Raw genomic sequence first — 16,399 nt, 5'->3', positions numbered from 1 at the left:
ATTTAAAAATTGTGATATTAAAAGTATTATTAACAATTTTGTACGTTATTATAATAGAAATAAAATTTTTTCTTAAAAAATGTTCTATTTAAAATACATTATGAAGCTATACAGAAATATAGTATAATATATTAATTATTTAATATCGATTAAAATTAATACATTATAACATTTATCTTATATACAAAATTAATAGAATAATATTAAAGTTATAAAAAGATAATAAATCATAATCATTCACCATCTTCACTTCATAATTTGGAATATCTATATTGCAATATAGGTATTACAAAAATTTAAAAAATGACAAATAGCAAAACGTTAATATGCAAAAATAATTACTATAGCGGAAAAAGAACATGCGCATAAATAATAACGCAGTTATACATAACACATTTTAATTAAAAAAAAAATGAATAAATGAATAATTATTTAGCTTAAAAATTTTCTATCATTTAAACAATTAGTTGAATTCTACGTTGTAACAAAAATAACAAGTTTCTTCAAGATTGTTTTGTTTAACAAGTTTTTTTTAAAAAGATAAAATAAGTGATACAATTTTTTATTAAGATTAAATAATGAAGAAATTTCCCTAAAATGAGAAAAAGTTATATTGAAAAAATTTAAAACATTTGATTCTTTTTGATTCTTAAAAACATAATTTTGTAATTTAATAAAATTAAATAGTTGTAAATCATACTTTAATATACTGTAAATATTTTACTGTACTCTATTTCCTCTCAAATTTTAGGATAATAGGAAATGAAATTAGACAATTAAGTAAAAAATATTTTATTTTATATTTTTCTGAAATAAGAGTCTTGATTTATTTTAAATAATATATGATTAAATATCACTGAACTTGTTCTATATCAATACTTGAGGTATATTTTGTTATGTCTAAACAATCCAAAACCTATATGTTATTTTGTAAAAAAATGTAAGTACAAGTACATAATTATACAAATAGTACAGTCATACGCAATAATAAGAACAATTCAAGTAGCAATTTACAGATGGAAAAAACAATTAAATCCATAGTAAATATGTTGAATCCATTCAAATACGTAATAAAAGAATTTTATTAATACATAGTAATATAAAAGAATACTAGAGACAAATAAATACATAAATAATTTTTATCTTTGTGATTTCATAAATTAGTCAGAAAAATTTTCACCAAGTTCCATCTGTATTTACTACAGTGACAAAAATTAGACAAATAAATCAAACATTATAACAGCAGTAATTAAATTTACAGATCAGTTACAGTCTTATTACAGAATAACACCTACAAATGAAATTTATAAAAATATTATATTCATTTTACATATATTATATATACATAGTACTATACTGTGTTGAAGGGGTATCTAAATAATATATATAAAATAGGAATTAAAAATTAATATTTTTAGAATAAAATGTAATTAATTAATTTATATATATAAAATGCATTATCTCGTGATTAATTTGACTAGACAAGTTTCAGAAATTACTTGCATTATTCTACAATAAGCAATTTGCTTATTATTAATAAGACTGTAAAAATCTTGCTGTATATCGCATTTTGTACGATAGATAAATTCAACAATTGCAAGTCTTCTGAGTTACTTTATATTTATAACAATAATATTCAACTCTTGGAGTTGATATTTAAAACATATGCATAAAAGCATATAAATTGAAGAGTATAGGAAACAGTTTTACTGATAAAGCAATACTTTGCTTTCTTGATGTACACTTAGAGTTGTATCATTATGATATAACTAATAAATCATATAAATCATAACACGCATGAAATGATTTAAAGTTTTAAGCTATTTATGTGTGTCAAAATTGTATATTTTAAATTTATTCTAAGGTGCCATCTCTTTTATATCAAAATTTTTATCAAAAAAAGTTCATATAAATGCAGTTATCATTTTTTTTATTTAATTTAATATAACACTTACACCTTCATAGATACTATGAAGTATGCTATCTTATTTATGAAATATAATGTCTGAAATAATCTAAATTTACATTTGTAAGTATATTGGCTACTACGTCAGCTTATTGGTAACACATGATAATAATTTACTTTCAATATGTATTTTATATGCTATTCATAAAAATATACGTATAATAATAAGAACTAATTGTTTGATGGAATCTTAATTAATATTATGTAAAATACAAGAAAAAACTACACAGATTTTTTTTACTAATGATAAATATAATAATATAGTAGAATAATGATATTATTCCAATTGACTAAATACTTTAATTCTGAAGTTATATAATTCTATATATAATTCTATTAACTGAATCATAATACTATATAAATAGTATAATTTTACACATTAACTCTAAATATATGTGCAGAAAAAGATAAGATACACTCTTTTATATTTGTCTAAATACAAAAATCATTTATACTATGTGTTTATAATTTAAGTATAAAATAACAAATCAAGAAAAGCCAGTTTACGGTACACTGCATTTCTTAATTATCTTAAAAAATTCGTGTTTGTTACTTTCGAACAATGTAGTGTAAAAAATATATTTTAATAAAATCACTCTTCTGTTGCTATAGGTCACTTTATATAGTATATTCAATACCTTAATAATATTGATTCAATGTACATGATATACAACTTATTTTTCACTTTACACACGCTTATTAACAATATTCTTATTTACAATTGATTGAATCTTTTATACAGAATTATTAGAATACTAATATACTTAGGTTTACAAAAGGTGACTTTGGGATTATTAATGATGCTTATTTATTAAATGAGTGATTGATGTAAATTATTTACAAATACTTTAACACAACAAATGATTTATAATCACATGTAATCAACTATCTACTATAATGCTTAACAATAAATTAGATATAATCATACATAAAATATTTTGAAATATTGATATTGTCTTCTAGAAGAATGTTATTTTTTCATCTTTATGTTAGGTCACACGCCAAATAAAACAGATACTTGTTCTACATGAGTGCAATCTTTTATATAATTAAATTTTTAATAGATTTTATCTTCATATGCTGATAATAAAATAGGAGGTAAGATGAACAGCTATGCACTCTTCATATAAATATGCAATCAGGAGAACACGCGTTTACTCTATTCCTAAACAAAAAAAAATATGTGCGTTTATCATCTTCCAATAAAGATAATATTCAATTAAATTTATAACGTGAACCTATACCTGTTTTTAACTTTATAATATATAAATATTATTTTAAGAAATTAATTTAATACTTTAAATAATTTTTCTTGAAATTTATTTTCTTTAGTAATTTCTTTTAATGATTTCTGCTATATAAGTCTTTAACTTTAACTTCAAAAATTAGTTTCAGAACTACATTGTGTATTTGTACATATCCCTGCTTTCAATATATATTTGTAGCATTGTAACATTTATTTAGGTATAAAAAGAAAGTCAATTTCAAATAACGTCTTAAAATAAATCAATATAATCAAGTATCTTCAGCTTTATATTACAATTTGCAGTATTGCAGTAACTGTAGTATCACTGATCTGCTATTATACTAAAAGTGACGTAATAATCATTGAATATGAGTTATATTCATAACATATATAATCATACAATTATCAAAATTAAATTATTTTCTAAAATTAATTTTAAAACTGATTTATTTAAAAAAATTAACCTATAAATTGACATTATAAATTAACCTATAAATTATTGTCATGATTATACAATATTTAAATATTTTAAGATTCTTATTTAAAAAATATCATGCTTAATACATAAGACTGATGATAAGATGAAACATAAAATGAAATATAAAAAGAAGACTGATCATAAACATTCATTTTGAAATTTATTTGATATACTAATATTGTATTGAAATTTTTAATTAAAGATAACTATGAAATTAATTAATTAAATTGATCTAATGTAAATTAAAAATTAATTAATTATTTAAATACAAATAATAAATACCTATATAAATATATTAAAAAATTGAATTCATGAAACTATAGTAATAAAAAATAATACTTTTTCATTTTAATGTAATTATAATTATAAAATATAAAAAAATATATATGTATAATTGTGAAAGAATATGAATTATAAATAAATATACTTTTAAATATATATATGTATATATATCATACTATGAAATATTAAATGCTACATATTCATTTTATTTTTGTACTATCAAGTTTTTAAAACTGATTATCTTTAATATTTTCATGCATACAAGAAATATCCAATTACTTAAATTAATTATTAAACATTCTCTGTTATACCATATAACATTATTAAAAAAATTAATCAACTATTTCTAAAAATTAAACATATATTTATCTTTTTAAAAATGACAAAAAGATAAATGAAATGTTTTCAAAAATTGATTATCATTTATTGTAATGAAGTATTAAATTGTACTGTTTTTAAAATATATTTTATATGTGCTATCAAAAAACAATTTCTGCACAATTAACAAACTTGCTACTATAAATATACTTTGTTGCTAGATATATTTATTTCATTCAAGAATTTTTATATTTCTAATTGTTTAAGAAAATAGTTAATAGTAATATTTAGGATATTTAATACAATTAATGTTATAAAAATCAAAAATAATGGCACACAAACTTAAGTAGTCAAAATATTACAATGTTAAAGTTACGTATAAATATTATGTTTTCAAATGAATTTGAATATGCGAATTATGTACATATTGTAAAATATAATTTCTATACTATAAAATATGTTTTGTTGTTACAGTTAAATTGACTTTATGGTTTACCTTGCGACCCTGTCTTTTAGATGCCTTTCGAGAAACTTTTGACTCCCTCGTATCTTGCACTTGTTTATTGAGGCCCAGTCTAAAACGCACAGGCACCTTCGAATCTACAGTACTTTCATCTGTAAATATAATTATATATTTGTATAAAAACATTTATAAAATAAAAATAATTCAGTTATTTATTTTTTATATTATTATTTACAATATAATATACTTTGTGAAAGAATTATACATACAACTATTTTTCTAAAAGTTACTTAACTTTTTTTTATATGATAAATTATCTTTCTATGTCAAATCTATATTAATTTTATACATTCAATATTTCATTATGTAAACATTCTTATAAAACTTTATATTATATAAAATATGATAAAATATGTAAAAACAATTTTTTTAAATATATAAATATATAAAAATATTTTTCTACGCAAAATACATATTTTATAAATTATAAAAGGTGATTCATGCTATATTAAATAATGACCATTTTTTTTTAAATTTATAATTAAATTCTGAGTTTTTCAGAAAAAAATATAATGATTGTCATACAAATAAACTGGAACATTATTAAAAATAAGTAAGTTATTGAAAATTTTATTGCACTAATTATAATACAATTATAATAATTCAATAATTGGTTTTATCTTGCCAAAGCTACATTTCATTAAAAGATATCTAACACATGATAATAATAATAAATAATATAAACATATACAAACCTTCAGAATCATGTATATCAGATATTGTTCTGTGAAGAACAGTAACTCGACGAACTTCTTTTTGATTAGCTACAAAATAAAAAGATAAATTTATAATAATTTAGAAGCAGAGATTATTGATATGCTCTAAATTTTTTAATTTACTTTTTAAGTAAAATAGTAGTGTTCTATTTATAGATAATAATTTAATGTTGAATTTTTCATATTCTATATTCTAGATTATTATTTCTATTATATAGTATTTCATTATAATTTTTCTTATAATAAGATATAAGCAAGAAGAATATTTTTTTTTTACAATATTCATCTATAAAACTTCTAAAGAATAATATGAATTTTATATTTATATAAAAATGATATTATTTATTAACTTCGAAATGTATCATGCTACATTAGATTTATTTAGAACAATCATCACTTTATCATGGAACAGAAGTTTTTGTTGTACAAATGTTAATAGAAGTTACATTGTAAATTACTTACCTTTCTCATCTGTTTTAACTAAATGTCTTTGATTCACTTTTGCATTACTTTTGACAACTCTGAAAAGAGAATAATAATTCTTATGTATTCAAAATATGTTAAATTTTAAAAATATATACATATATTAAAAAGAGAATATACATTAATATATATATATTATATATTATGTATATTACATATAATACATAATATGTAGTTAATATGTATACAAAGTATTTTATTTTATTTTAATTCATTCAGGCAATTATTTCAAAATATTTATTATTCTTAAAAATCTATCTAATATATCTAATTGTTTTGTGAACCTTCACACTGTCAGAAGTGAGCCTCAAGAAAAAATATAAAATTTCTTTTTTCTTATTTATTTGAAAAAGCAAAACAATAAAAAAACAATAGTTATCTCTCTTAAGCTCAAATAATAAATAGTTCAGAAAGTAATTAAATTAAAATGAGACATTCTATATATTTACATATATTTACATATATACAAAATTATATAAAACAGAACAGACTGAGGAGTATTTCATTAGAACAAAAAAAAAAAATGAAATAAAAACATTTTATGTTTTTATAAGTAGAAAGTTTAATCCACATAGTGCATTATAAATACTTACTCATTAACAACTCCTTTAAAAGCAGATTGCACTAATCTTGCAGACTGAATTGGTACTGTTCTATTTAATCTTTCTGCCCGTCTTCTACTTAACTCAGTTCGTAAATCACTTTCTTTATCAACTACTAGATCTTCAAAAATGGCATCCATATCCTCACTTGAGCCATCTGAAATAACATCTTTGCGTTTCTTACATTTCTTATCTTTTCCAATACGTTCAGAAAGAGGAAGTTCATTTTTTAATTTTCCCACTTGGTACAATTCCTTGTCACGTTTTTTCTTCTTTTTTGATGATCTTTCTTTTTCGGGATTTTGAGTTTCTAAATCCAGGCATGGATTAACAGAACTTGTAATAGCAATAGGAGAAGCACTTTCCATGCTTTGTTCAAACTCTTCAAACTCATAATGAGTATCTAAACATAAATCTGTTTCTTGAATATCATAATCCTCTGTAATTTTATTAACTTTTCTCACATTTCCTATCTGAACATCTCCTACCGATTCTATCTTTTTACTTGTATTTTCCTTTTTATTTAATTTAATTTTTTTATTTGCATTTATTGGATCTATAGGCCTTGTAGATTCAAACTTCTTTCGTCGGGCTTCTAATACAGGGTCATTAATTATATCAGTAGGTTCTTTTTCTATCATAGTAGCATCATCCAAATTTTCTTCTTTCTGTTTTGTTTTTATACGATTTATTTCTGGAGATATCCTACTTTTAATTATTGACAACGATTCTTTTGTATATGATGGACTGCATGTTCCATCTGGAGTAATAGATCGTGGTCCATGTTTTCGTGAGAATTCTTTAGGCGACCATCTTGGAGATCTTTTTCGTCTAGGAGATAGACGAGGTGAATTTCTTGGAGATGACCATGGTGATCTACGTGGTGACAATCTCGGTGATCTCGACCGTGGTGACATTCTTCGTGGTGATATTTTTGGTGATAATAAACGTGACGGTCCTCTTCGAGGAGACAACCCAGGAGATTTTGATTTAGGTGATAATCTACGTGAGGGTGATGTTCGTCTTGGAGATAAATTAGGTGATCTAGATCTTAATGGCGATCTAGATTGAGGAGATAATCTTAATGGTGAAAATTTTGGAGAACGTGATCGTGCCAATCTTGGAGACTTGGTTGTGGATGTTTTAGGTGAACGTATTGGTCTAGGAGATCTGGAATGCGGCGAAAGTTTCGGAGATCTTCCTCTTGGAGATAGTCTCTTAACAGGTGATCTTATAGGAGACTTGTTTGGAGATCTACGTGGTGATAATCGCGGTGATCTCGATCGTGATGAAAGCTTAGGTGATCGTGATCGTGGAGAATAACGTACTGGAGACTTTCGGGGCGATCTATACCTCATTATTTCTCGCTGAGATTTTTTTGACTGCCTAATGGGTGATCTTCTAGGAGATCTTCTAGGTGATTTTTTTCTTGATCGTGACCTTGGTGACAACGATCTACGTTTTTGTGAAATTCGATTAATTGTATGTGGAGATATGGATCGTCTTTCATTTTTTAGGATCATTGTTACTGGTGCTGGGCTATAACTTTCTTTTTGAATAGTGGTATCTTCTATTCTGGTTTTTTGACTTACATTTCTAGTTATCTCATCTTTTTTAATAGATTCTCTGCTTTCCTTTTTATTATTTTTTTTTTCTTTTCTTTCAGACGGCTTATCAACATTCATTTCTCTCTCCATTTCATCCATTAACCGTTCCAAACTATCTTCTTCTTCAAGATCAGCCATTATAATGATATCATCATCATCGTCATTAACACCATCTTGATCTTCCTCAATTTTCTTTGAATTTTCTGTAGTTTCTGTCTGATTTTCAATTATTATAGATGTTTTATCGTCTATGCTATCTTTCTCAATAACTTCTGATTTCTTAACTGTCTTTTTCTGTTCTTTATTATCTTCTTCATCCGTACCACTGCCATTATCTTTGAAACGATGAAATTTTGATACTTCTAAAAATATTATTTTTATGCAATATTAAAACAAATTATATTATTTACACAGTATTATTTATATAACATTATTTTACATACCTGTAGAATAAGGTTCAATATTCGGAGCAGTTTTTTCTATTGAACAAGCTAAATCAGTTTGTTGCAGCACAGAACGTTCATCGACAGGAACTATTGCTATTAAATTTGGATTACGTGGACTCTGGTAATACAAATTCTGCAAAAATGATATATTTAGATATGAAAAAAAAATACGAATTTGCATCTACAGTTTAATTATTAAAATATATTTTGTTTCAAATAATTATTAATAATCTTACTTTTTTATTGATATTTCAAAATATGTACAATTTTTACTATCATATTGTTCTTTTTAAAAAAAATAATCAGTATTTTATATATTTTTTAAGAATATACCTAATTTCAACAAATTTTCCTCAATTATTACTATTTTATAAAAAATATATCTTCTTTATGAGGTATATAAAAGAAATTTTTCATAAGATTTCATAAAATCTTAATAAATTTTACAAAATTTTTAGATTAAGCTGTTAAATTCAATTATTTTTTATTCTGTATAACAATTAGAAATTAAAAGTATTAATTTGATATTAGTAACCCCCTAACTTTAATATTTATAATATAATACTTATTTTAATTACATTATATCAATGTTATTGTTATAACAATTTCTTTTATGTCACTCTATCCTTATTGATATTATAAATTATTAACTACTGATTAAAGCATTTAAATAATTACTTGAATAAGAAAATAAAAGAAATAAAAACTGACAATAATATAAACTTGAAAATAACTTTCTTAATATTTTAATTCTTAAAATATATTATTTATAATAATAAGATATAATAATATTATTTATAATAAGATATAATAATAAGATATAATAATATTATTTATAATAATAAGATATTGTCCTAAGTATATTTTATTCCTAATTGTACAAAACTTTATGGTGCTTGTTGTTAATAGCAACAAAAATAAATTTAAAAAAAAATTCCATATCATTTTTTTACAAGGCTTAAAAAAATTTATATAAAATAAACAAATATATTATTTAATTCAAAATTTAAAATATTTAGATAATTTGTATTTTATAAAATTATGTGTTATTTCTTTATTCATAATATTATATATGTACATGATTAAAATACATTAACATTGTTCATTACATTCAATACAAAATATATTAATATTATCAAATATATACAGTCAAATATCAGGGATATAACAAAATATTATCTAACATAAAAGAAAACTCAAATTATTGTTTGAATAACAACAATTTCTATTTTATTATTTTAGTTTTTAATTGATTAATATGAAAAAATGGATAAAATATACAAGTCTTGAGTAAATTTTTAATAAATTTCACAGTGAAATATTGAAAGTAATTCAATAAATTTATATTTTATGTCAACATAGCAATTGAAATACATTTTTAACAAGGTAATTGTTAAAATTCAAATATAATAAGAAAAGGCTTAACAAAGTTTCTAAAGCTTTGATTTGTAATTATCATTATAATAATTAAAAACTTACGCCATTCTGTCGCTGCTGTAACCGATTATGAAAATATCCTCTTCTTAAAGGTCGTTGACTTTTATATGACGAGTGAGATGTTTGCATTACATCTGAAATAGTTTTTTGTGGTGGGGGCTGCTTTTTATTATGTATACTATCTTTTGTTCTTAATGATTGAAGGGCAGCAAGTCTTAAAGCTTCCAAATCTTCATCATCCTCATCATCATTCTTTGTCTTTTGCTGAGAAGGTATAATCATCTAAAAGGAACAATAAATTTGGATTTAATATATTAAATAAATATCTAGTCTATCTAAATTTATTTTTTTTCTCATTTTATATTAAATTATTATGAACATTGAAAACAACATACAACGATACAAATATTACTACATATATCAATGTAATAATAAAATTCTTTACATAAATTGTTTTTTTTTTATTTTACATAATAATTAAACAAAATTACAGTACATAATGCTTCTTTACAATTCTATATTATTTTTTCACTGTGTACATGTAAACAAATCTAATGCTCATCGAAGTAAAAAACTTATATCGGTTTTTGCGTTATCAACTTTTAAATAATTCTGAAGTAACTTTTACGTACAATTTATGACAGCTTATATATATCAGTGGAATGTATATTAGTATTGTACATGCAATTAACGATAAATTATGTTGACTTGTTAATTATTATGTGTTTATGCTTACCTTTTGACGATAATCCATTTTATCCAAGTTGTAACTGTAGCAAAATCTGTAGTTAATACCAGTAACACAAAGATCTAACAATTGCATTAATAACTTTATACGTTCTGTAATAATATAATTTTATCTTATGGATAATCACGATTTATATTACAACTATATCACAAAATTAAGCATCCCTTTTGATCAATCTTTTGATAATTTTATAAATCTTACGATGTTGCACACTTTGTTACCCCCCACCACATATAAATAAAAATGGCGTGAGCGCTCATAAAATCAAAAGGTCTTCGATTACATAGTGTAGTACATGATGTACAACCAGATACAAATTTCATATTTTCTATTAAGTCTATTTTCATTGATTTTACTTGATGTTTTCATAGCAAACTGTAGATGTTATTTAATAGTGATTAGTATTATTTAAATTATAAAACTACATTTATCACATTTTAAATTATGTAATGATATTTATAGACAATATATCGCTTTGTTTTAGAAATATTAATCTTTATTCATGAAACTGATTAATCCTATTTCTCGTGAACTACATTCATAATGGAAAGTGAACACAGTCAAAACTTTGTAATTCATTCGCGTAGAATACAAATTAATCGCATAAAGATGTAAAGTCTATTATATTTTTTAATTTCGATCTATTTGATCGATGTAACAAATTTTTATTGAAGAAAGAAATCGGAAAAAATTAAAAATGCTTTCATTAACCAAGTCTTTATTAGAGCATCGACTAGGCATAAAATGATAGAGCTCCTATAGATACTATCACCACATAGCGGTAAAAAAATGAAGATAATTGTTATTAGTATCGCCAGCAACAGATTAAATTAAGTGCTACTGTTTATTGTATTCAACAATATCATAAGAAATTGGGATTCAATATTCAATAAATAATAAATTCATTTGGATATGTCATATCATTAGTCAATGTTATTTCTTTATTAATTAGCTAATTGAACACTCTTGATAATGTCCTTAGTTAATGGCATTGAATAATACTTGTACGTTCAAATAATGCAGTACGTTCAACTTCAATGATTTAAGGTCTAGAAAAATGTTTACAATGTAAGAATATATCCATAACAAAATACAATGACATGAAATTTAAATGTGTAATACAGAGAAGAATTATTATTTATACAATTTGAATCATGGCATCGACCGGTAAAAGTACAAGAGAGGTTTTGTTATCTATTGTTGATGACATTGAATTGATAGCAAAGTACGATTTAAATATTTACTACAAACATTAAAAATTACTTATTAGCCTTAAATTTACTTGTTAATTTTATTATCGTAGAGAAATGATAGAAAATACGATAGTTCAAAAACCATTGAAATTATCGAACGAAGAACATGCTCAACTTACAGAATTGTTGATCACCAAGGATAATGAATTTAAATCAGTTTTAAAACGTGCGGCTGAACAAGCAAAAATTAATCTTAAAATGGAAGCTTTAAAAGCTGAAGTTGAGAGACAAGATCAAGATATTCAACAATTGCAGCGACAATTGAAGGAAGCAGAACAAATTTTAGCCACTGCAATTTATCAAGCTAAACAAAAGTTGCAATCCATCGCCCGCGCCAATAAAAGGCCTGTGCCATCTGAAGAATTAATTAAATATGCACATAGAATAAGCGCATCGAATGCTATATGTGCTCCTCTTACTTGGCAACAAGGGGATCCCAGGAGACCTTATCCTACTGGTATATTATTCTTGCATTGTTTTTATTTCTTCACAAGTCATGGAAATTATCTTTGTTTAGATATTGAAATGAGATTGGGCTATCTTGGACGATTAAGCGATCTTCCATTGAATGGACAGATGCCAGGCACTCATCCTGGAATATCATCTGATTTACATAGAACTGGACATCCAGTAGGTGGTATGTTTGTAAAAATCTATTTGTATATTTATGGCTAATAGTACGCTTAAATTTTTTTATTCAAATTAAATTATTTCAGAACCACCTGTATCACAAGCTAATCAATTTGCCTGGCATTCATCGGGTGAAATTCATATGTCTGTGAGTGGACAAGGTAGTGTTGCCATGAATACTCATAAGCAAGAAACAGAAGATGTTGAAGTTATGTCCACAGACTCTTCGAGTAGTTCATCTAGTGATTCTCAATGAATATTAATTTTTTGTGAAGCTCAATTTTTATAAATTTTACACTGAAAGTAACTGTTTTATAGGTTCATTATGATTTTATGTGAAACGTATGTATATAAAACGTTTATTCCATTGCAACAAAATATTAGATTTAATAGAAGTTAATGAACATTTTTTATTATCAATATATTTATTAATTCATTATAAAATCAAGGATATAACACTTTGAATTAACACTATTTTTTGTATTATACAGATTCAAGTAAAATTTGTGGTAAAAAACTATGTAAGCATTGATGTGTATAATACATTTCCGGATATGTCTGAAAGAACAAATAATAATAGTTTGAAAGTGACAATATCTTAAAGTAACATCTTGAGTGTTAATTCTTAATTTCTTTCACATACCAATTGAATTTCATCTTTGAAATTTGCCTTTTGAAATAAAATATTTTGATTGGTGAATACAAGGCCAAGTAATTCACAATCTGCTTTAATTTTATCTATCTCTTTATACAATAAAAGTTGTTGTAATTTAAGTCCCGGAAATGTGAAAACTTTACTGTTGTATCCTGAACTCATAATTTTTAATGCTGTCCTGCAACATTGTATAATTGTACATTAATAATAATTTCGCTAGTTGAAATTTAAACGTATATGCATACCTTCTTAATTTTTGTATACCAGTCATAGCTGCACATATAAGTAATGGAGGAAGTTGTGGAATTAGAGAACAAACGCGCACATAATTTTTTAAATACCAAGCAAACGATATTTTTATCGACAATTGTACATTTGGAGATATTCTACGAAAAATGATAAATTATTTTTCATTAAATACATAATTTATATTAAAACATATGAATTGTAAGTATTATAAGTCATTTATTGGATTGGTACCGTAAATCATGAGGGAGTCGTAATGCTCTCGTCAAAGCTTCCATGTTACCCATATATAAAAGAATGTATAATGCTTCCATTTCTGCACGATTGTCATTTAATATTAATCTTTCCATATCTCTATCAAGTTCCAGAGAATTTCCCTCGTCTTCGGATTCGTCATATAAGACTAACAAACGCGTTAAGCATTCGGCAAGGTGTTGTCCATTAATAATTGTATTAAATTCAGAGATATTTCGCTCACATAATCTGCAATCGTTTCTCCATATCCATTCTGTTAAAACTGCGCATTTTTCGAATCTGTTTTGAGAAATACAATATATCGTACCTTTGCGCAGAATAAACCAAAAAGCGAACTATAGGTTCCAACAACTGAATATACATAAGGGCATCGATTCTTTGAATTGCAGCGTCTTGTCTGACAGATCTTAAACGATCGAAGATAAATTCGTATATTATTATCCAATCTACATCGGTACGCGTAGCTATTCTGAAATTAATATATATATATATATATATATATACACATACATAAATAGCTGTACAATACATTAATGTAATTTCAATTACACAAGTATGTACTTGCTAAACAAATATCGAATCGTCGATAATAATACCGATGCTGGACGCAATAGTTTCATATCGGTCATGTCCGATCCTGCTGCTGAACGACTGAAACATTTTATAGTTTTCGCTGGATCTGCCTTCGGCAATTTTGCTCCCTTTGTATTTTCGTCGATCTCAAATTTGTGTAGTAAACCCTCTTTTTCTCTGCTATAAGTGTGTGTTGTCATGAATTTTTCAAAAAAAAATTTTCTTGAAGAAAACTTTTTATTAAGAAGATATAAAAGATATTTAAAAAAATCAAAAGAATGTTTCTAACAACAATTTACAAGAAAGTTGAAATTTAGTTTAATTTCATTATTACATGATCATAATATAATTTATATTGAAAAACAATACTGGCAGATTTTTATAACTTACATCCAACGTTCTTTCTCTGGACACATTAACAAACATGTTCCTTGACTAAACGTAGTCATTTTGACAAAAGTCCTTCAAAATTACCAGTTGTCACGATTATTGCGTACGTAAAAAGGTTATGTTGACTATCTCTTGATTAATTTCACTAAAATATTTATACACGTTCCTCGTCGTACCTCACGTACATAATACACACACACATATATATATGTAACGTGATTAATATACTTGTATCGTTAACTGTAATTGTATTGATTAATGATAACCGTAAGCATGAATTGCAATACCATAATCATTAACTGAGATTTTTTTAAAAATGAAATAATATAATGTATGTACATACAATTTATCCGATATACACATCTGACTACTAGTCTAATACTATACACAAATATATAACTATCTGATCATTACTATACACAAATATACTACTCTATATAAACATATTCAAATTGCATTTTTGAAAATGGATCTTCTACATTGTATTAAAATAATAAAACTTCTTATAAAATAATATATTAATGATATAATGATTATTTTTGTTTTTTATAGATTTATTTTCTCACTTTCGAATAAAAAAGTCTTATACGAGTACGCGTTCAAAACGATGGAATCTAAAATGAGAATGATCAAGGGAAACGCTTTGCCACGTCCTTGTGCGTTACGTATGTATACACTTGTTATTGCGTAGCTCTTCGTCGCATCGCCGTTATTACACGAAGGTTAACGTTCTAACGTAAACTTTCTCTTCTTTCTTCTTTTCTTTATTCTCATCCTAAATGTATCAAATATAAATATATGAAACAAAATTAATAAATTAGTTTGTACTGAAAATGAGAATTATCTATATTGGCTAAACTGATTCATATACTGGCGGTAATATTAATGACAATATTATTTCTTTCAAATTCTCACGTAAAATGACAGAAGTAAACATCGCGATGAAATTGTATTTGACAATCTGCATGTATATGAATAATTTCATATTTTAATTTAGTTTCTTGATAAAAGCAAATAATTTTTTTTTTCTTATCAAATCTTCATGATGTTTCCAATAAAATCATTATGCTATAAATACGTTATGTTTGTGATGTTTGACCTCCTTTCAAATTGTTAATTACGTAATAAAGACACCGAAATGTTTTACATTGCGTTGTATATGGTGTGTGCGTGTAAATATCAGATGTTTGCGATCGCGTCAATTTAAATTCCTGTTCCTTTATATGAAACTCGCTTGCATGTAAAGAAAATTATCTTATGTCAATCTAATCAGAAAAATATCTAGTAATGTACGACTATTAACGCTGTTATATATTACATATAGGCAATTAGAATTGTATATTTAGAGTTGCACGATGCGTGAGAAATTTTTGAGAAAAGTCACATATTAATCACATATTATTATTAGAATTATACTTATCATTGATGTTGGTCGTCGTTACTAGACTATAAGTATTTTCTATTTATACATACGGCAAGCGATTTTAGATGATATATGTATGTTACGTGTGATTTCAATGGGAAAACCGTGACGCGTGTTCTTCG

At 24.5% G+C, this 16,399-nt stretch overlaps 3 protein-coding genes across 8 annotated transcripts; 1 reads left to right on the top strand and 2 right to left on the bottom strand.

The window, feature by feature from the left end:
• Positions 1–1,913: 1,913 nt before the first annotated feature.
• On the bottom strand, positions 1,914–11,106 carry LOC122528474 (neurofilament heavy polypeptide-like). Of its 2 annotated transcripts, XM_043653628.1 has the most exons (8): positions 10,841–11,106; positions 10,147–10,386; positions 8,665–8,800; positions 6,606–8,583; positions 5,992–6,050; positions 5,509–5,577; positions 4,787–4,905; positions 1,914–3,131 (listed from the first exon to the last, which is right to left on the bottom strand). In XM_043653628.1, exons 1-8 carry the CDS (start codon positions 10,925–10,927, stop codon positions 3,126–3,128), a joined length of 2,694 nt encoding a protein of 897 aa, XP_043509563.1. In that variant the 5' UTR covers positions 10,928–11,106; the 3' UTR covers positions 1,914–3,125. The 2 variants fall into 2 exon arrangements, with proteins under 2 accessions (XP_043509563.1, XP_043509562.1); XM_043653627.1 differs by lacking the exon at positions 1,914–3,131 and having other exon boundaries at positions 4,697–4,905.
• A 668-nt stretch (positions 11,107–11,774) lies between these two features.
• Positions 11,775–13,135, top strand: LOC122528530 (mediator of RNA polymerase II transcription subunit 4). 2 transcript variants are annotated; one of them, XM_043653766.1, is made up of 4 exons: positions 11,775–12,077; positions 12,156–12,562; positions 12,623–12,735; positions 12,822–13,135. In XM_043653766.1, exons 1-4 carry the CDS (start codon positions 12,007–12,009, stop codon positions 12,885–12,887), a joined length of 657 nt encoding a protein of 218 aa, XP_043509701.1. In that variant the 5' UTR covers positions 11,775–12,006; the 3' UTR covers positions 12,888–13,135. The 2 variants fall into 2 exon arrangements, with proteins under 2 accessions (XP_043509701.1, XP_043509700.1); XM_043653765.1 differs by having other exon boundaries at positions 11,796–12,077; positions 12,623–12,742.
• Positions 13,136–13,141: 6 nt separating this feature from the next.
• LOC122528528 (SAC3 domain-containing protein 1) lies at positions 13,142–15,574 on the bottom strand. Of its 4 annotated transcripts, XM_043653761.1 has the most exons (8): positions 15,421–15,574; positions 14,855–14,999; positions 14,441–14,644; positions 14,199–14,360; positions 13,871–14,119; positions 13,636–13,776; positions 13,379–13,568; positions 13,142–13,293 (listed from the first exon to the last, which is right to left on the bottom strand). In XM_043653761.1, exons 2-8 carry the CDS (start codon positions 14,911–14,913, stop codon positions 13,219–13,221), a joined length of 1,080 nt encoding a protein of 359 aa, XP_043509696.1. In that variant the 5' UTR covers positions 14,914–14,999; positions 15,421–15,574; the 3' UTR covers positions 13,142–13,218. The 4 variants fall into 4 exon arrangements, with proteins under 4 accessions (XP_043509696.1, XP_043509697.1, XP_043509695.1 ...); XM_043653762.1 differs by lacking the exon at positions 15,421–15,574 and having other exon boundaries at positions 14,441–14,641; positions 14,855–15,183; XM_043653760.1 differs by lacking the exon at positions 15,421–15,574 and having other exon boundaries at positions 14,855–15,180.
• Positions 15,575–16,399: the final 825 nt, after the last annotated feature.

The sequence above is a fragment of the Frieseomelitta varia genome, unplaced genomic scaffold (assembly GCF_011392965.1).
Source record: "Frieseomelitta varia isolate USP_RPSP 00005682 unplaced genomic scaffold, Fvar_1.2 scaffold_251, whole genome shotgun sequence".
Lineage (NCBI taxonomy): Eukaryota > Metazoa > Arthropoda > Insecta > Hymenoptera > Apidae > Frieseomelitta > Frieseomelitta varia.
Note: the sequence above shows the minus strand (reverse complement) of the source record. Positions and strands in the feature narration are given on the sequence as shown.